The sequence below is a fragment of the Amblyraja radiata genome, chromosome 1 (assembly GCF_010909765.2).
Source record: "Amblyraja radiata isolate CabotCenter1 chromosome 1, sAmbRad1.1.pri, whole genome shotgun sequence".
NCBI classification, from domain to species: domain Eukaryota; kingdom Metazoa; phylum Chordata; class Chondrichthyes; order Rajiformes; family Rajidae; genus Amblyraja; species Amblyraja radiata.
Genome location: NC_045956.1, coordinates 137,050,231 through 137,071,205, shown reverse-complemented (window position 1 = coordinate 137,071,205; position 20,975 = coordinate 137,050,231). Strand labels below are relative to the sequence as shown.

The 20,975-nt window shown below is 40.4% G+C and overlaps 1 protein-coding gene across 1 annotated transcript in view; it reads right to left on the bottom strand.

Moving 5' to 3' along the window:
* Positions 1-15,849, bottom strand: part of rit2 (Ras like without CAAX 2) — a 194,487-nt gene extending 178,638 nt beyond the window's left edge. The window contains exon 1 of the mRNA XM_033031348.1: positions 15,590-15,849. Within this exon, the coding sequence (XP_032887239.1) occupies positions 15,590-15,710 (121 nt within the window). The 5' untranslated portion in view covers positions 15,711-15,849. The remainder of the gene's footprint in view (positions 1-15,589) is intronic.
* Between the last annotated feature and the right edge of the window lie 5,126 nt (positions 15,850-20,975).

Sequence of the window (20,975 nt, the reverse complement as noted above, 5' to 3'; positions counted from 1 at the left end):
CTGAGAGTGCAGCGATTCATTTTGGCCGTGAGGGAGAAAAAGGCACGAGTTAGGCCACTTATGGGGAGCCAATGATTAGGAGACGTAGGTAGTTTTGGGAGGAAAGTTTGTTTTTCTGCAGGAAATAATTAGTACTAGTTTGAGACCTGATATAGTGTTATGGTCAGTTAGTCAGTGGAAAGTGTATTTTATAAAACTGATGGTGTTTTGGGAGAACTTAGTGGATGAGGCTTATAAGAGGAAAAAGCTTAGAAATGTAGACTTGGCAGCAGAAGTTGAGCAGCGAGGATGGAGGGCACAAGTACGTCCGGTAGAAGTGGATTGTGGAGGTTTCATAGGACGATCGACCACGTCACTATTTGGAGAGCTAGGAGTTCGCGGACAGGGTTTGCGACAGGCCGTAAAGAGGAGGTCACAAATAGCAGAGCAAGGCAGTCGGTGGATTTGGTGGAGAAGAAATATTGTCAGATGGGGGCAGAAAGCAAATGTATAACATGCGGTCAGTGTATTTCTTTGTAAGTGTATTCTGTGTAAGTGTACACTGGTGTTATGCGAGGTGTTACGATTGTTTAATGATGGGTTAGGATAAGTGGAAGACAGGATGTGAGTGTTTAGCATTCGTATGAGTGAATTAATCGTCTGTATTTTCCTTTATTTAGTAGATATTGGTAGCATAGGTTGTGAGGGATTGTTCTGGGACGCCAGAACCAACCATTGAGCCTTCTTTTTTTTTTTTTTTTTAATATTTTTTATTAGAAGTAGACATATTATAAAGTATAGTTGCATATTATAGTAAAAAAACTTTTCATATACATCAGTCATACATTATTAAAATTTTCAATTGTCGATTACTTCTACTTCTAGTGGGGGTTTTTTATATAGAAAAAGAGAGAAAGAGAGAGAAAAGTTACAAATATCAAAAAAAACAAAAAAGGTGGAATGGACTACTTATAATACGTCATTGGAGATAGGTTCGTAGATTATAAAGTATGACTTTTCATCTAATCCTGAGTTCAAGTTTCAGTTGGCTTTTCGTGCCGGGCCAATCTATCCCGTCAGATAATTAATGAATGGAGCCCATATTTTATCAAAAAGTTCTTGTTTGTCCATTAAGACAAGTCTGATTTTTTCTAGATATAGGGTCTCCGACATTTCCACAATCCACATTTTAATTGTGGGGGTCGTAGGGCCTTTCCAAAATGTTAATATTAATTTTTTCCCGGTTATTATACTGTAGTCGAGGAAATTTCTTTGGCTTGTTGTGAGTGTTAAACTTTGCTCTGATATTCCAAGTATTATTAATTTTGAGTTTGGATCCAGTTTTGTATTAATAACTTCTGAAATTATTTCAAAAATATCAGTCCAGAAATGTTTAATTTTTATACAATTTGCAAACGTATGTGTTAAATTAGCATCAAGATGTAGACGTTTATCACAAATAGGAGAGATTTGTGGGAAGATTCTATTTAGTTTTATTTTAGAGTAGTGTAATCTATGTAAGACTTTAAATTGTATTAAAGCATGTCTGGCATTTAACGAACATTGGCTAAAGGACTTTGCATTCGCTAAATAAATAAAAACGAACATTGATGTATATGTTGTAAACTTTCGTCCCACAAATCTTTCGTTATAGGATGACCTAATTCATTTTCCCATGTGTGTCTATAGGGTGATTTCACGAAAGGTCACTGGAGCGTAGATCCGCACCCACGTGACCGCAAAATGTAACTGGAGTACAGCGTCACTTCCGGTACATGTTAGTGAATGGGAAAACAGGCACTTTCACACCCATTAAAAACATCGAAACCGGCCAGTTTTTGAGCTGCAATTTACTGTGCCAGCCGGGGTGACCGCGAGGCACAGCTACCTAAATGTACAGTCCAAAGGAAAGATAGAAACTAAGGTAAATTCAAGAGGGAGCTGAAGGTGCAAAAACAGCGGAAGTGCTTAGCGGACATTCGCCGTGGAGATTTAAAGATCGAAAATATCGGGAATTATCGCGTTTGCTCGCTGCATTTCATCAAAAGTAAGGCATTATTGACTTTTTATCTTTATTCATTTGTTATATGAAAAGTTTTAAAAGTGAAAAATCCGTCAGTAAAATTGCAAAATCGCCCATGGTTCTCAGGTGGGTTTTAACATGCAAAATGAAAACGCTTCTGAAGCTCCATTTACCATTTAAATAATCGTAAACTATCAATGCGTTTTGAAATAAATTTTACTCAGATGCAAGCTAAGGAATGGGATAATTGTCAGCTGTTTGTTGGACAAAATTAGGACATTTTATTATTTGCCAAAATATATTTCTCAATGTTTCTTGTTTAAAGCCTGCACAATCACCCAAACTAATTATTTATTTATTTATCATCTAATAACAGACAAGCCTGCAGCATGGAATGATGTCAACAATCCTGATTGGGCACCCACTGTGAGCAGGATAGACAATGTGCACAAGAACGCCATGCACGTGCAGGCTTGTCTGTTATTACATGATAAATAAATAGATTGTGCAGGCTTTAAACAAGAAACATTGAGAAATATATTTTGGCAAATAATAAAATGTCCTAATTTTGTCCAACTAACAGCTGACAATTATCCCATTCCTTAGCTTGCATCTGAGTAAAATTTATTTCAAAATGCATTGATAGTTTACGATTATTTAAATGGTAAATGGAGCTTCAGAAGCGTTTTCATTTTGCATGTTAAAACCCACCTGAGAACCATGGGCGATTTTGCAATTTTACTGACGGATTTTTCACTTTTAAAACTTTTCATATAACAAATGAATAAAGATAAAAAGTCAATAATGCCTTACTTTTGATGAAATGCAGCGAGCAAACGCGATAATTCCCGATATTTTCGATCTTTAAATCTCCACGGCAAATGTCCGCTAAGCACTTCCGCTGTTTTTGCACCTTCAGCTCCCTCTTGAATTTACCTTAGTTTCTATCTTTCTTTTGGACTGTAAATTTAGGTAGCTGTGCCTCATGGCACCCAGACTGGCACAGTAAATTGCAGCTCAAAAACTGGCCGGTTTCGATGTTTTTAACGGGTGTGAAAGTGCGTGTTTTCCCATTCACTAACATGTACCGGAAGTGACGCATGTACTCCAGTTAAATTTTGCGGTCACGTGGGTGCGAAACTACGCTCCAGTGACCTTTCGTGAAATCACCCTATATGGTTCCGTCGGTGGTACCTCGTTGTTTAGGAGGGTGTTATAAATATAAGCTATTAATTTTTCAGTGTTAGGATGCTTGTTCAAACATTCATCAAGGATTTCTGGTTCCCTAGTCCTGTAGATTTGTGTGTTAGATTTAACATAATCTCTAATTTGTAGATATCTGAAGAAATTATTTGAGTGCAGTCCATGATTCTGTTGTAACTCCTGAAATGAACGAAAAGTGCCTTTCCCATAAAGATGGCCAATCTTTTTAATTCCATAATTTTTCAATTGTGTGAAACCCTTATCCAAAAAGGATGGTTTGAATAAGGGATTATTTACAATGGGAAGGCATAGTGGTATATTATTCAATTTTAAAACTTTTTTTAATTGTTTCCAAATTCGTATTCCACTATGTATTATGGGGTTCTCCTTATAGGTTTTTTTGTGCAGTTTTGTGGTAGCAAATATGATCGGTCCAATTTCAAAAGGTAAACAGTCTTCCTTTTCCATCTTTAACCAATCTGGTTGTTGATCCAGTTCTTCCAGCCAGAAATTCATGTTTTTAATATGGACTGCCCAAAAATAAAACAAGAAATTTGGCAAAACCAAACCTCCATTTATCTTTGACTTACATAAATGTTTTTTACTTATTCTATGATTCTTATAATCCCAGATAAAACTTGTAACAATGGAGTCGACTTTTTTGAAAAAAGTTTTTGGGATATATATCGGGATTAATTGAAATAGGTACAGTAGTTGCGGTAAGAAGATCATTTTTATAGCATTAATTCTACCAAGCATTGAAATGGGAAGTGTTTTCCAGTATTGAATATTCTTGTGTAGTTTATTCAGTAAGGGTGGAAATTTTAGTTTAAATAAAGAGGTATATGTCTTAGTTACATAGATTCCTAAGTATTTAAATTTATCTTTAACTATTTTAAAAGGGGATTGTTGTAATGTATGTAGATTGAGTTTTGTTATTGGCATGATTTCACTTTTATTCCAATTAATTCTATATCCTGAGAACTGACCAAATTGAGTTATTAAATTTAATAGATTTGGAATACTAGTTTCTAACTTTGTAATATATATTAGTACATCATCTGCATATAAGGAAATTTTATTCCTTGTTTCCCTAGTGTTATATCCGTATATTCCTGTATGGGTTCTAACGTTTTCTGCTAAGGGTTCGATTGCAAGAGCAAATAATAGTGGGGATAGTGAACATCCTTGTCTACAACCTCTAGAGAGGTTAAATTTAGTTGATAACATTTGGTTTGTTAATATTCTAGCTGTTGGATTAGAGTATAACAATTTAATCCATGTACAGTACTTCTCTCCCAATGGAAATTTTCCATCACCTTAAAAGAAAAGTTTCAAATTCAGTGCAAGCAATTTATGGGGGGGGGAAGGAAATAATGGTTATATTCCATTAATGATATAATTATTAGTCTCAAATTGAAATGTTAGTCTCGTATAACATAAACATTTGTCAAAGAATACTCAGAATCAAAAATATCAGAAAGAGAACCACTATACATTTTTAATTATAAAATACCTGGATCACACTTTACTTATATTTCATACTTTTAGTTAATTCTTAGTTGATCCAGTTAGCAATAATTAGTATTAATTAGTATTCTTGATTATTAATAGTTGTTAGAAATTAGTACTAAAATGTAAATATTATATATCAGTAGCAAGATATTTGCCCAATTCTTGTTGCAGATTTTGGGCAGCTCTTAAATATAATAGTTTAGAGTGTAGAGTTCCATATCTTCTCTGTGGGATAACAATATCCAGGTAAGTGTTGAGTGTTGAATATTATTCAATCTTTGGTCTTATCCTCGAATTCAAGTGCTTGATGAAGAAGTGTTCCTTCTTCTTGTAGGTAACTCTTAATGTTGCGGGGTATAACAGTCCGTATCTCAAATCTTTTATGTTCTTCAGTATTCTTCTTGTTTCTGTAAACAACGCTCTCTTCTTGGCAACTTCCACAGGATAATCTCTAAATATACTAACATTATCTCCGTCAAATACGAGATTTCTGCTTTGGACAATTTTCTTCATCATATCATCCAAAACATGGTCATATTGCACCTTTACTATCAGTTGTCTTGGAGGGGCGCCCTCCCTTGGGCGACGTCTCGATACTCTGTGTGCTCGGGCAAGTAATGGTGCTTGATCCAGGTTCAAGACTTTTTTGAGTAGCTCTGCAGCAAATTCACGGGGGTCACGACTCCCCTCTCTGTCTTCCTGGACGCCCACGATTCTTAAATTCTGGCGCCTCTGTCGTCCCTCCAAGTCAGTACATTTTTCGGTTATTTGATGCAATAACTTTGATAGACGTTTGTTCTCGGCGATAAGTTTTTTTGTAGTTTCGGTGCTTGTCTCAGCGATTTCCTCTAGTTCCTTTACAATCTCTTGGTGTTGATTTAATGTCTGGAGGATAGGTTCCAACTTAGAATCAATTCTAGATTCCATCGAATTCAGTTTATCATTTACTTCTTCAATATTTTGAGTCAGATTTTCTTCTACATTTAATTTCCAGTCTTCCAAAACTTCATGTACAGTAGCTGTAACTTCTTTAATTTGTTCTTTAATTTCATTTTTAAAAGATTTCAGCTCTTCCTTGAAGTTCTGTTTAAGATTTTTTAGTTCTTCCATTAATAAATTATTGGAATTAGATAAATTAGAGATTTCCTGTGCAAGAAAATGTTTTAATTCTTCGATTTCAGTCTTTTTCTTCTTTGAGATATCTTCTTGGGATGCTGTTAAAACTGAGGCCGAGGCTTCAGTTGGGCCTACCTCTTTAGCCCTGCCGGTTTTTCTCGCCTTGGGAGGGGGAGTATGTTGTGTCGACATTCTGCCGGTGTCGCGCGCCTGATGACGTCACGAACTTACTGCAAAACAATCGGTTCCGTTTTCAGCAGGTAGGACCTGTCTTTTCCCCCGTTTTTAGCGTTTTTTTCCCGGAGCTAGTTGGCGCGAGTCTCTCCTACTCCATAGCGCCACCGGAAGTCTACCATTGAGCCTTCTTGAGGTGTCGTGGGCCTAACTCAATGAAACATCAGTGAAGGGAGATGCCTATTTGATAACCCCCCCCCCCCACCCCCTCCAGATGTGACTGCAAGTTGGGGGCTATGCGTCAGTAGGTAGGGTGGTTATGGGGTAAAAGGAGCAAATTAATAATATTAATATAATATCAAGGTGGTAATTAGCGTGAGTGCGGGGGGGTGGGGGGGGGATAGTTACTGTGTGTGACGCTGCGTGCCGCCTCCCTCCCCCCCCCCCACAATCGCACGTTGGGGGAACAGACCCAACGGGTCTGCACTTGGTCTAGTGTATATATATATATAAATGACATGGCCAAAATGAAGTTGTAAGTTTGCAGATGATACAAAACTTGGTGGAATTCGTGGACAGTGAAGCTGTCCAAGAATACAACACGATATTGTTAAAAAGTTACAGAGAAATGCCAGATGGAATTTAATCCAGGCAAGCGTGAGGTGTTGCACTTTGTGAGGTCAAATGTAAAGGGAAAGTACACAGTTAATGACAAAATCCAAATAGGATTGATGAGTTTCTCCAGCACTTTTGTCTACCTTCGATTTTCCAGCATCTGCATTTCCTTCTTAAACACCACAGCCAACCACTAATGCATTTCGTTGTCTCTGTATTGTACACTGACAATGACAATTAAAATTGAATCTGAATCTGAATCTGAATCTGAGAGGGATCTTGTGGTCCAAGCTCATAGTTTTATGAAAGTTGTAATAACGGTAGATAGAATGATAAAGAAGGTGTATGGTATGCTTGCTTCACTGGCTGCAGCTTTATGAAACTTTGATTAGGCCAGATTAGGATCTGGGGACTCCAACCACAATACCACAGACCAAAGTTGCCTGTTTCCTTCGCTCCATAGATGCTGCTGCACCCGCTGAGTTTCTCCAGCACTTTTGTCTACCTTCGATTTTCCAGCATCTGCATTTCCTTCTTAAACACCACAGCCAACCACTATTGTGCTAGATGGGACAAAAATAACCAATACCAATACCTTTAGAAGTTTGTTGGTCAGTGAAAACAGTCCCCTGAGAAAGCAGAGGTGTGGTGTACCTTCTTGGCTGTCATTTCAATGTAATCATTAATAAAATTGACACCAAGGAAGTTGAAGCTCTCAACTATTTCCACATCAGCACCAATGATGCTGATTGGGACATGTACTCCACATGTTTCATGAAGGAAATAATTAGTTCCTTTCTCTTGTGGACATTAAGAGAGAGAGACTGTTGGCCTGACACCAGGTTCCTATGGACAGAGCAGAATATGCCCACCCAGGTTCCTATGGACGTAGAGCAGAATATGCCCACACGACTATATTCCTTATATGAATGTATAGGGATTATAGAAGGTGACTGCAAATACACCCTTGTGGTCACCAGTGTTGGGGGTTATAATGGGGAATGTGTTGTCCCCTACCCTAACTGATTGTGGTCTATGGGACAGAAAGTCGAGGATGCAGTGACAGAGGGAGGTGCTGGTTACTTGGTCCATGAGTTTGGAGATGTGATGGTACGTGTAGTGAGTCTATTTTCCAGGGTGGAAACAGCAAATACTGCAGAACATAGCTTTAAAATGAGAGGGAGAGAGTTTGAAGGAGATGCACTAGACAGGTATTTTACGCAGTGTTAGATGTCTGGAATACACTGCGAAGGTAGACGTTGGAAGCAGATATGATAGGAACATTTAAAAGATATTTAGACAGGCACATGATCAGACAGAAAATGGAAGAATACAAATCACGTGCAGGTAGGTGCATGTGCAGATTAAATTAGCATCAGTCTCGGCACAAATTAATCGACCAAAAGCCGGTTGCTGTGCTACACTTCTTTATATTCTACTAGACTAAGTGCGACCCGTAGGGTCCCATGTACGCATGGGAGGGCTGGTCCCCCAACGCAATATTCCACCTCTCCACCAATTCCAATACTTGTGGCCAGTGGGGTGGGGTGGTGCTTTCTGGAGCGCTAGTATGGGTGTTGTGGGCTGAAGGGACTGGTTTCCAGAGGACTAGTATGGACATTGTGGGCCAAATGGATTATTGGGGTGGCTGCTCAGTCACTCAAGCCTGATGTGCTGGCAGCTTACTCACTCACGGCTGGTGGGCTGGCAGTTGACTCGCGGTTATTTCTTGAAATTCCACTTCAAGCAGGGTGCAAGGCCACCAAATTTAAGTGCAGGTTCATATCACTTCAAGCAGGGTCCAAGTCCACCAAACTCAAGTGCAGTTTCATACCACTTCAAGCAGGGTGCAAGGCCACCAAACTCAAGTGCAGTTTCCTACCACTTCAAGCAGGGTGCTAGGCCACCAAATTCAAGTTCAGAAAGGAGAGGGATTCTGAACAGTCTTTAAACTAATAACACTTTTATTTTTCATTGATAGGAAGAATCCTCTGCACCTGATGAGCGGAGGGGGACTGAGTAAGATGGCCAAAAATCACAGCCGTAAGTGGTAGCGTTTTATCTAAAATCAATATACAGTGCAAACAGGAAGTTGTCAATTTTAGACTTTTAATCGCGCTTTAGTTCAAACCAACCACCACCAACCATTTGCTTTGCTTTAGTTCAAACCAACCACCACCAACCATTTGCTTTGCTTTAGTTCAAACCAACCATCACCAACCATTTGCTGTGCTTTAGTTCAAACCAACCACCACCAACCAATTGCTGTGCTTTAGTTCAAACCAACCACCACCAACCATTTGCTGTGCTTTAGTTCAAACCAACCAATTTTCAAACCACATTAAGGGCTCTCAAGGTCAGTAAAACCACACTCAGTTTACGAGACATGTTTTCAGTGTTATTCACAGCTCAGACTGAGAGATGTGACCCTCCCGCTTCCTCCATCTTCCAGAGACTGACTGAGGGACTCAACACTTCGGGGTTTTATAGTCCCTCCTGAAGGGGCGTGGCCTTCAGGAGAGAGAATCTCAACATTTCTTAAACACTAATAACAATTTATTTTTCATCGATGGGAAAAATCCTCTTGTCGTGCACAGCGGAGGGGGACTCTGAGTAAGATGGCCAAAAATCACAGCCATAAGTGGCAGCGTTTTTTCTAAAATCAATATACAGAACAACAGGAAGTGGTCAAGACCAGACTTTTAGTAATATAGATATTCGCATCAACTCTAAGAATATAAACTTAAATGGAAATGAATGAGTATGTTGTATGTCTGAACAATATATAACTTTAACGATGGTAAGGCACATAAAATAACACGCTGAGGCACAAAAACGTTAACAGTTATTATCTGTTGGGGAAACGCAACTCGTTACCAAGGGTGAATATTGTGTTGCTATGAAGTGAGCCATACAAAATACTATCAGCTTGAAGAAGGCCTCATTAAACTACAACAAACAATATATATGAAATAAGTAACTTCAGTAAACATTGAGCAACCTTTGACAGGAGCATGCCTGATGGAACTAATCATTCAAATGCGCATGCAAAAAAAAAGAATGCAATGTGGACACAATTGATATAAAAACAAATCAATAACTCGCTTTTTACTGCAATCTGGTTGGAAAAATTGGTCCTAGAACAATAAAAATGAGAGATTAATCAGACTTCAACTAAATGTTGATTTGATTGATTGGACAAAGATTCCAGAAATGTGTGTTTATTGTTCATTTCCTATATTTGTGGTTAAATAAAGATGTGGTGCAGGATATTTGATTTTCTTTAAAGCCAGTATTTAAAAACAGCTGAAACTGTCTTTAAAGAAAATTGTTAAAAGGACCACACTTTTCCTTGTTATCCAGGAAATTACCTAGAGCCATACAGTCATAAAGTGATACAGCATGGAAACGTGCCCTTTGGCACAACTTGCCCACACAGTTCAACATGTCCCAGCTACACTTGTCCCACCTGCCCATGTTTGGTCCATATCTCTCCAAACCTGTCCTATCCATGTACCAATCTAACTGTTTCTTAAATGTTGTGATCATTCCAGCCTCAACTACCTCCTCTGGCAGCTTGTTCCATACACCTACCACCTTTTGTGTGAAAAAGTTACCCCTTATATTCCTATTAAATCTTTTCCCCTTCACCTTAAACCTAAGTCCTCTAGTCTTTGATTCCCCTATTCTGAACAAGAGACTGTGCATCTACTCGACCTATTCCTCTCATCATTTTATACACCTCTATAAGATCACCCCTCATCCTCCTGCGCTCCAAAGAATTGAGGCCTAGCCTACACAACCTCTCCATTTAGCTCTGAGTCAGCCTCTCCCTCTACTTAACCTCTCCTTATACCCTCTAATCCTGGCAACATCCTCATAAATCTTCTCTGTACACTTTCCAGCTGGTCTCAGATTGGGTAAGGAGTCTATTTAATTCTAAAGCATTGTAATTATGTTGGATCAGAGGGAAGAATCAGACAGTCTATTTCTATATAAAAAAATAAACAAATTGCTGAATAACTCAGCGGGTCAGGCAGCATCTCTGGAGAACATGGATAATGTGGGTGACGTTTTGGGTCGGGATCCTTCTTCATTTTGAAAAAGGATGCCAATCTGAAAATCACCTGCCCACGTTCTCTGGAGATGCTGCTTGACCCACTGAGTTACTTCAACATTTTGTGGGGTTTTTGTATACCATCATCTGCAGTTCCTTGTTTCTACAATGTTTAAGAAAGAACTGCAGATGCTGGAAAAATCGAAGGTAGACGAAAATGCTCGAGAAACTCAGCGGGTGAGGCACCATCTATGAAGCAAAGGAATAGTTGACGTTTCAGGTCGAGTTCCTTCTTCAGACTCGTATTCTACACCCTGTACACCGATGACAGTGCAGCCAAATACAGCTCCAACTCAATCTTTAATTTCACTGGTAATCCTATTGCTGTCAGCTGGATCAACAGCAATGTTGAGACAGAATGCAGAAAAGAGATAGCGAACGTTGTCTCGTGATAACAGCCTCGTCCTTTCCAGCAATAAGATTAATTAATTGGCTGTTTCCCTGAAGAAGTAGTGGGCTGCTGTATGTGAACACAATCCTGTCTTCATCAATGGAGCTGCTGTAGAAATGGTCGACAGCTTGGGGAACTTACCCTAGCAACCATATCATCAGCAATCTTACCTATTCCTTTCAGTCATCTCTGATGCAGTGATCAAGAAAGCACATCAGTGTGTTTATTTTTTTAGACATCTGTGAAGATTTGGACTGTCCATGAGGATTCTCTTGAACTTCTACAAATGCATCACAGAAAGTATTTTGATGAGGTGCATGTCAGCCTGGCAAAGGGAATGGCAACTGCTCTGCTCTTGACCACCTGAACCTGCAGTGAGTAGTAAATATTGCCCAGCCTGTCACAAACACATCATTTCCTTTTATCCAGTCCATCTTCATGGTTCAGCCTCCATCAGGGAGACTGGATTTATTGTTATTGAAGCCTATCATCCGGGGCATTCTCTTTTTTTAAAAGAGCTTCTTCCCCACGACTATTCAACTCCTCAACCAATCATTTCTTTCACAGCCCCTTCCCAAAGATGCCGCCATGTATTCTTATTCTTAACTCTACCTCATAATTGCACTTGAGTATTTTCTTTGCACCATTCTGTCACTTAGCATTCACTGTTGTATTTATCATTGCATTATACTATTTACTCTAACACCTTCATGCAAACAAGGCATTTCATTGTACCCTGGTGTATATGGCAACAAACTAATCAGACAGTATGTCAACTCTATTAAGATCAATCTGCTCCAATATTGACCTTCTCAATGAGTCCAGCAGTTAAGTGCAAACATCTGCATTTTCACAGTGGTTACACTGAGAAATATGTCTGCGGAACCTGTGCCAGGTTAAATGTGTCATAAATTCAGCAAATTTTATTTCAATGGAGAGGAAAGGCTTCAAGGAGAATGGCAACTTTCGGATAATTTAACTACTTTTTTCTGAACTGCTTCAGTTAATTGAAACATTTAAAAGTAATTTTAATCTTGCGTTTTAAAAGTTTTGTGACCGTTTTTGTATTTGATTTGTTATAGCTTGTAAAGGTTATGAATGGTGGACATATCCATCAATATTTATGCTGCTTGCAGATTTGGAAGCTGGATCAACTTCACCTATCGTCAGAGCATTTCAGTGGGACGTGATCAGAAATACTCACAATTCGTGGGACTATATCAATGGGTTCAGTCACATATTTCCATACTTTTTGCACAATATAAAAGGGGACTATTGCAGCTCATCAAGTTTATGTCACCAACTTTATTCTACCCAAATTTCCCCTTGAGTCTTGGGATACAAGGGGTATTAGCAGAAACCCATAGGGCCACAGGAAGAGCAAACAGATCCATAGCACCAACAATTAAGATCAGGATTGAGACCAGTTCTGTGGAGCTGGGAGGCTGCAGATTTCTAGCTGCACAACTGTCCCAGCTTCTTCAGGATGTTTTCAGTGAGAGCTACTTATAGACAATAGACAATAGGTGCAGGAGTAGGCAATTAGGCACTTCGAGCCAGCATCACCATTCAATGTGATCATGGCTGATCATCCACAATCAGTACCCCGTTTCTGCCTTCTTCCCATATTCCCTTACTCCATCTAAGTTAGAGCTCTATCTAACTCTCTCTTGAAAGCATTCAGAGAACTGGCCTCCACCACCGTCTGAGGCAGAGAATTCCACAGACTCACAACTCTCTGTGTCAAAATGTTTTTCCTCATCTCCATTCTAAATGGCTTACCCCTTATTCTTAAACTGTGGTCACTGGTTCTGGATTCCCCCAGCATCGGGAACATGTTTCCTGCCTCTAGCGTGTCCAAACCCTCAACAATCTTATATGTTTCAATAAGATTCCCTCTCATCCTTCTAAATTCCATGGATACAATCCCCGCCGCAACATTTTATAAACATATGACAGACCCGCCATCCCGGGAATTAACTGATGAACCTACGCTGCACTCCCTCAATAGCAAGAATGTCCTTCCTCAAATTTGGAGACCAAAACCTCACACAATACTCCAGGTGTGGTCTCACTTGGGCCCTGTACAACTGCAGAAGGTCCTCTTTGTTCTGATACTCAACTCCTCTTGTTATGAAGGCCAACATGCCATTCGCTTTCTTCACTGCCTGCTGTACCTGCATGCTTACTTTCAGTAACTGATGAACAAGGATCCCCAGATCCCGTTGCACTTCCCCTTTTCCCAATTTGACACCATTTAGATAATAATCTGCCTTCCTGATTTTGCCACCAAAGTGGATAACCTCACATTTATCCACATTAAACTGCATCTGCCATACATCTCTGCCCACTCACCCAACCTGTCCAAGTCACCCTGGATCCTCATAGCATCCTCTTCACAGTTCACACTGCCATCCAGCTTTGTGTTATCTGCAAATTTGCTAATGTTACTTTTAATCCCTTCATCTAGATAATTAATGTATATTGTAAATAGCTGCGGTCCCAGCACCGAGCCTTGCGGTACCCCACGCGTCACTGCCTGCCATTCTGAAAGGGACCCGTTAATCCCTACTCTTTGTTTCCTGTCCATTTTTCTATCCATGTCAGCACTCTATCCCCAATACCATGTACTCTAATTTTGCCACTAATCTCCTACGTGGGACCCTATCAAATGCTTTCTGAAAGTCCAGGTACACTACATCCACTGGCTCTCCCTTGTCCATTTTCCTAGTTACATCTTCAAAAGTTTCCAGAAGATTAATCAAGCATGATATCTCCTTCGTAAATCTATGCTGATTCGGACCGATCCTGCTACTGCTATCCAAATATGCTGCTACTTCATCTTTTATAATTGACTCCAGCATCTTCCCCACCTTCGATGTCAGGCTGGTGGGGAAGTTGCTGGTGTAGATGCAAGGAACTGCAGGTAGAGATTAACAAATAAAAATCACAGAGTGCTGGAGTGACTTAGCAGGTCATGCAGCATCTCTGGAAAAATAGATAAGTGACGTTTCAGGTCAGGACCCTTCTTCAAACTGATTGAAGTGGGGAAAATAACTGGATGTCAGATGAGATTTTTTTTTAGGCATATGTGTGGACAAAGGCCAGAGATAAAAAGACAAAAAGTGTGATAAGGATGGTGATGTGAATTGTGATACCAGAGGAAGAAATATAGGTGGAAAGGGATGGGGAGAGGGGGACTGGGATACATGGTGCAAATCCAGGTGAGGCACAGGGAAGAGAGGGGGAATATATAAAATAGATACTGGGGTGGGGGGGTGGGGGGAAGGTTGTTTGTAGGCTAGTTACCTAACCCTAACTGAACCAGCCTCTACAGCCAACACATCATTCTCTGACATTTACACCACCTTCAGCGCAACCCCACCACCAGGAATACCGGTGTTCCTAACATCTGTTGTCAAGGGTAAAAAGACAAAACGCATCACACGCATTACACAGCACGGTCTTTAATCCGTCATTTAAATATACTCGCCCACGAACATTTGGATGGCTGTTTCCAGCTGTAACTATCAGTGATGTCAGAAAGTAGCTTGGGCACAAACATGAACAGAAATACAGCATCATGAGTGCCCACGCATTTTTCTATTTTTACTATCCCCAATATTTTCCACAAAAAAACTGTAGTAAAGTTACAAACACTGCCTGTCAGCACGTTGTATCGGGATGTAATTGAACTGTTTAATATAAGATTCTAATTAAGTCTGTACTTTTAATATACTAATGGTCATAATATCGTCACTGTCATGACATTTTCTGAATCAGTTTGGCTAGAGTCCCTTCAAAGGCAACATTACTAATCTGTTTTACGCGAACTAAAGCGGTTAGTCGGGAGTGAATCCAGTTGTAGTTTCTCAGTAATGTAGAGTATCGAGTTTTCTGTGAACGTTATCTGAAGCATGAATTGAGTAGATATTCGCAATCTTAACATCAGAGATCCCGTGTTACTTCGTTATTGTCCAATGCAAATTAATTTTCCAATGCAATGGAAAAAAACTCATCAAATGTTAATTTTACGTAGGAAGTAAATTGGTTGCATTCCAGAATGAAGCGTCCCCATCGCACCTACCCCTCCCTCACTGCAAGTCTGCTCGTTGCCCGGACGTTGACACCAAAGATCATAGATCTTTGCTCTAGTATCTTTGGTTGACACTGCCATTACCGCCTGCAAGCTTCATTATTATTAAACTTCAGGTGCCCGAGCGCTGTCAGCAAACGTCAATCTCCCCACTCCGCCCCCCACTACTTTTGGAGAGCATTGGGGCGAGTAGAATTAGAAAACTGCATGGGTACTCATTACGTTTAATTTCTGTTCCTTTTTGTGCCCAAGCTATTTTCTGGCATCACTGTTATTGATGCTAGAAACATCCACCCAAACGTGAATGGTGAAACTCCGCTGACATACAGATTGCCACAAATAGGCCGGTTTCAAACCTACCGCTTTTCCCAACCCCACCAGCGCCAAGCATCACAACTTTATATTCTCTCGATGCGCCTGAAGGACTGTTGCCGCCGCCGTTGCTGCTGCTGCTGCTGATCGGCTCGTTGTCCATCTCCATCGCAACCGGGCACAAAAACAAAAGAAGTTGGATTGAAAAAATATATGAGACGCCAGACAAAAGAAATGCAAAGTGCTGGGTGCGAGGGAGCGAGTGCTGGCGACTGCCTACATGGCGCTGGGTCCACGGGCACTGAGTCCACGGCTTGTGAGCGCCAGTGGCTGCCAGCGCAGGTCTCCAGGCAACCAGCGGCTACAGAGCCCGCCGCCTGCAGCCGCTCATCGACCTGGCTCATCTAGTACGAGAAGAGCCCACAAACACAAACACCAACACCAGCCCCACCGCACCGCAACCCGACACCTGAGAATGTTTGTGAATAAGTGAAAATAGAGGATGCATGAAATGCATACTCGCCAGAAATGAAATCTCATCAGAGATCATGACCTGTGATGCTAATTGTTCTCCCCTCCACAGATGCTACCTGACATGCTAAACATTATCTGTCTTATCTTCCTTAATCAATTGTGATAAGTTTGTTTATCTGCCAGGACCTTTCTAAGATCTGGGACAATTTGGGAGATGGCAACCAAAATTACACTCACCAATCTTTGCAAGTGTGACTTTTAGAACTCTGAGAGTGGAGGCGAGGAACTGCAGATACTGGTTTACACCGAAGATAGACACAAAATGTTGGAGTAACTACAGATTCTAGGAGAAGGGTCTCGTCCCAGAAACGTCACCTATTCCTTTTCTCCAGAGATGCTGCCTGACCCGCTGAGTTATTCCAGCATTTTGTGTCTATCTTGGAACTATCAGTTTGCCTGGAAATTATCCTCCCGTGATAATAAATAGTTATGGATGTCTAATACTTTTAGTATGTTTCTGCAAAGCTTAAGAAAACAAATCTTTGTTCTATGCCCTGACATTTACCCATTTGACAATATTACTTGTGCAAGAAGGAACTGCAGATGCTGGTTTAAACCAAAGATAGAGGGTCTCGACCCGAAACGTCACCCATTCCTTCTCTCCAGAGATACTGCCTGTCCCGCTGAGTTACTCCAGCTTTTTGTGTCTATCTATGACAATATTACTTCCTGTGTTTCAGCTTCCAAGGGACCAATAGTTGCTTTTGCCACTCATAATAATCTTTCTGTGTATTTGAAGGAACTCTTACAGTCTTTATTTTTCTTTAGTGTTTCTAACCATCTTTTGCAATACCTTTACAATATTTTGCTAGTTTCTTAGATCTACCACTGTTCACATTTATTCTTTATCAATCTCATAATTTCCTTTACTCTTTTACTCAGCCACAGAAGGGTCACCTTTCCCATGAAGTCTTTGTTTCTATATTGAATGGATAAGCATTGAGAATTGTGATGGCTGTAGGAAAGAAGCTGTCCCTGAACCTTGATGCAACAGATTTCAGGCTCCTGTATCTTCTGCCTGATGGTAGCGGAGAGATGAGTGCGCAGCCAGGATCCTTGATGATGTTGGCTGCCTTTTTGAGGCAGCGACTGCGATAGATCCCTTTGATGGTGGGGAGGTCAGAGCTGATGATGGACTGGGCAGTGGTCACAACTTTCTGCATCCTATTCCGCTCCTGGATGCTCAAGTTGCCGAACTAAGCCACGATGCAACCAGTCAGCATGCTCTCTGTCAGTACACCTGTTGAAGTTCGAGAGAGTTCTCTTTGATATACCGACTCTCTGTAGTCTTCTCAGGAAGTAGAGGCGCTGATGTGCTTTCTTTATATTTGCATCTGTGTGCCTGGACCAGGAAAGTTATTTGGAAATGTGCACGCCCAGGAATTTGAAATTCTTGACCCTTTCCAATATCATCCCGTTGATATAAACGGGATTGTGGGTCCCTATCCTACCCCTTCCAAATTCCACAATCAGTTCCTTGGTTTTTGCTGGTGTTGAGAACCAGGTTATTGTGCTGGCACCATTTGGTCAATTGGTCAATCTCACTTCTATACTCTGACTCGTCCCCATCAGTGATTCATCCCACAACAGTGGTGTCATCGGCGAACTTGATGATGGAGTTCGCACCATGTCCGGCTACGCAGTCATTAGTATAGAGTGAGTAAAGCAGAGGGCTGAGCACGCAGCCTTGAGGTGCTCCCATGCTGATTGTTATCGAGGATGACACATTTCCACCAATATGGACAGACTGTGGTCTGTGAATGAGGAAGTCGAGGATCCAATTGCAGAGGGATGAGCAGAGACCCAGATCTGAGAGCTTGGAGGGGATGATTGTATTAAATGTCGAGTTGTAGTCAATGAATAACAGCCTGACATATGACTTTTTCTTGTCCAAGTGGTCCAGAGCAGAGTGGAGAGCCAGTGAGATCGCACCCATCGTTGATCTGGTGTGGCGGTAAGCGAACTGCAGTGGGTTGAGGTTCTTCTCGAGGTAGGAGTTGATGTGCTTCATTATCAACCTCTCAAAGCATTTCATCACCACAGACGTTAGTGCCACTATCATTGAGGCTCGTCACCTTGCTCTTCTTGGGCACCGGTATTATTGATGCCCTTTTAAAGCAGGTGGGAACCTCAGACCTCACAAGTGAGTGGTTGAAATTGTCCATCAAGGCCCCAGCAATTTCCTCTCCAGTCCCCCTTAATAATCTGGAATATCTCATCATGGCCTGGGGGTATATCCACCTTGATTCTCTTCAAAAGATTTACTTTGATCTCAAGATGGCCCTGCGTATTGGTGTACCTTGCACTGATCTCCCCATTTATAATCCTTTCCCTGTGTGAATACTGAAACACTTGTTTTGTACATTGCCTACGTCCTCTGATTTTATTCCTTTATCCTTCAGTAGTCCTTCCTTATCCCTTGTTAACCTTTTGTTTTTAATGTATGTATAAAAAACCATGGGGTTCTCTTTCATCTAACTTGCCAATAACATTTCTTGGCCCTTTCTGGACCTTCCAATTCTCTGCTTGGTTTTTTTCCTGCTTTTTAAAAAATCCTCAAAGGCCCTGTCTCCTTTCATTTTCCTTAAGCTTATATATGTTTCCTTTTTTTTTTTGATCCAATTTAAAAGTTCTCCTGTTATCCCAGGTTTCCTGAACTTGCCATTCTTTTTCTTCCTCTTTACTGGAACATGCCATTCCTGAAATCTGATCAGCTGGTGTTTAAATGACTTCCAAATGGCAAATGGAGATTTACAGCTGCTCCCTCAATTTTACTCTCCATAATTCCTGCATGCGAATATAATTTAGTATTTTTCTCCAAGATCCAAACTTACCCTTCTTCAGAACCATCTTAAAACGGAAGGAGTTGTGATCACTGTCCCTAAAATGCTCTCCCATTGAAACACGTCATCTGTCCAGGCTTGTTTCCAAATATGAGGTTCAGCATAATCACTGTTTAGACTTTAGACATACAGCACTGTAACAGGCCCTTCAATCCACTGAGTCCACACCAACCAGCAATCATCCCATACACTAACACTATCCTACATGCAATGGACAATTTATAAATTTTTACTGAAGCCAGTTAACCTACAAGCCTGTACATTTTTGGAGAGTATGGGAGGAAACTGGAGCACCTGGAGAAAACCCGCACAGTCACGAGTGAATGTACAAACTTCGTACAGACAACACCCGTAGTCAGGATCGAGCACACACAGACACAGACACAGACACAGACACACACACACACACACACACACACACACACACACACACACACACACACACACACATATACACACACACACACACACACACATATACACACACACACACACACACACACACACACACACACACACACACACACACACACACACACACACACACACACACACACCTTTCAGAATGGTCAGAGACATATTTCATCTTGCTATTAGAGAGACAACACATTATTGTGAAGTCTTGCTTGTGGCCACAGAAACATCTGTCTATACTCCAGACTGTTATTGCTCGCCTAGATTCAGCCTTGTTCAACCTAGCCAAATGCAATGACATTGTTCTGACTCCTGCTGCTATTTGCTCCTTAGTAATATTCTGCTCCATAATAATATTCAAAATGGCATACTTGATAGAGATGGAGGCAGCCACAGGAGACTCCTGCACTAATCTTGTTGTAGCGTTCTTACCTAAACAATAGATGACTGCTCCCTTGTCACTGCTGGCCTATTGTCAAAATGGAGACCAGTTGAATTGGAATATTTCAAGTATAAAACCCATTACAAACTTCTTAGGCCACACTGGATGAGTAATTAATAGGGCATCATGCTCAGCCTTCACTTCCTGTGATGTAAATTATTTAAATGTAAATGATCAAAAAAGTTTAACATGCTTTATATTAGTAAATACAAAACATAAAAGTATTTCATGGATGTAAATCTGAAGCATAAAAGATCTGTTGAAATTTCAGGAAAAACCCTTGTGGATTTGGGCAGTATCCTACATTGAAAGCTGGGTGGTATCGAATATTTATGATTTTTTTCAAATTCACTAAAGAAATCATGAGATGTCTTCTCATTGCAAAGTAGACACCTTAATGGGAATCCCATAAAATATTAATAATGATAGAACTTATGAATAAAGAGATGACGTGCAGAGCGATACCAGTAACCATGGACAAAGCACACAATCTTATTAGCATGAGGAAGTTACTAATGAAAGTAATCGTATTTTGCTGGAAACATGCACGATTGACTGCAAACAATTGTGATCAGGTCTTGTAACAGGGCAGATGCAATACATTGCATACATTTGGTGCAAAAGGATAACCTTCATCTAATGAGGGTTATTTTCAATATGAATGAAGCCAACATTTTATTTGTCTTGCTGGTTTTATATACATAAGAATCATGGGCATTCTGATTATAATTTCCTGATATTCATCAGAAGAGAACGAGGTTCCCATCACAGATGGGAACACTACCCATAAAGTCGATCCTTACAGGTTATTTTAGAGGAAGCAATAATGAAATATCCTGGGAAGGATAATGAATCGGCATGTTAATGGTTTTGCTGGAAATTGCTCACATAGGAAATCTTACAGTTATGATGACATAGCAACTGGGAGAAATGTTGCAGTTCCCATTCATTATAAACAGTAAAGAAAATCAGCAGCTTTGTAGATCACAGGTAATGTTTCTGGAGCAACGATTTTAAATGATTTGTTTATATATATAATTACATAATGTTCAAAAATATGGACCTCAGGCTTATCTGATGTTCAAAGTACTAACATCTTATCAATGTGAATTTTCCATTATTGACATTAAGCCACTGGAACAGAAGATATCATCTGTGGGATGATCTCAAAGGACGTTATAAAATCAACTACTTTAACTAT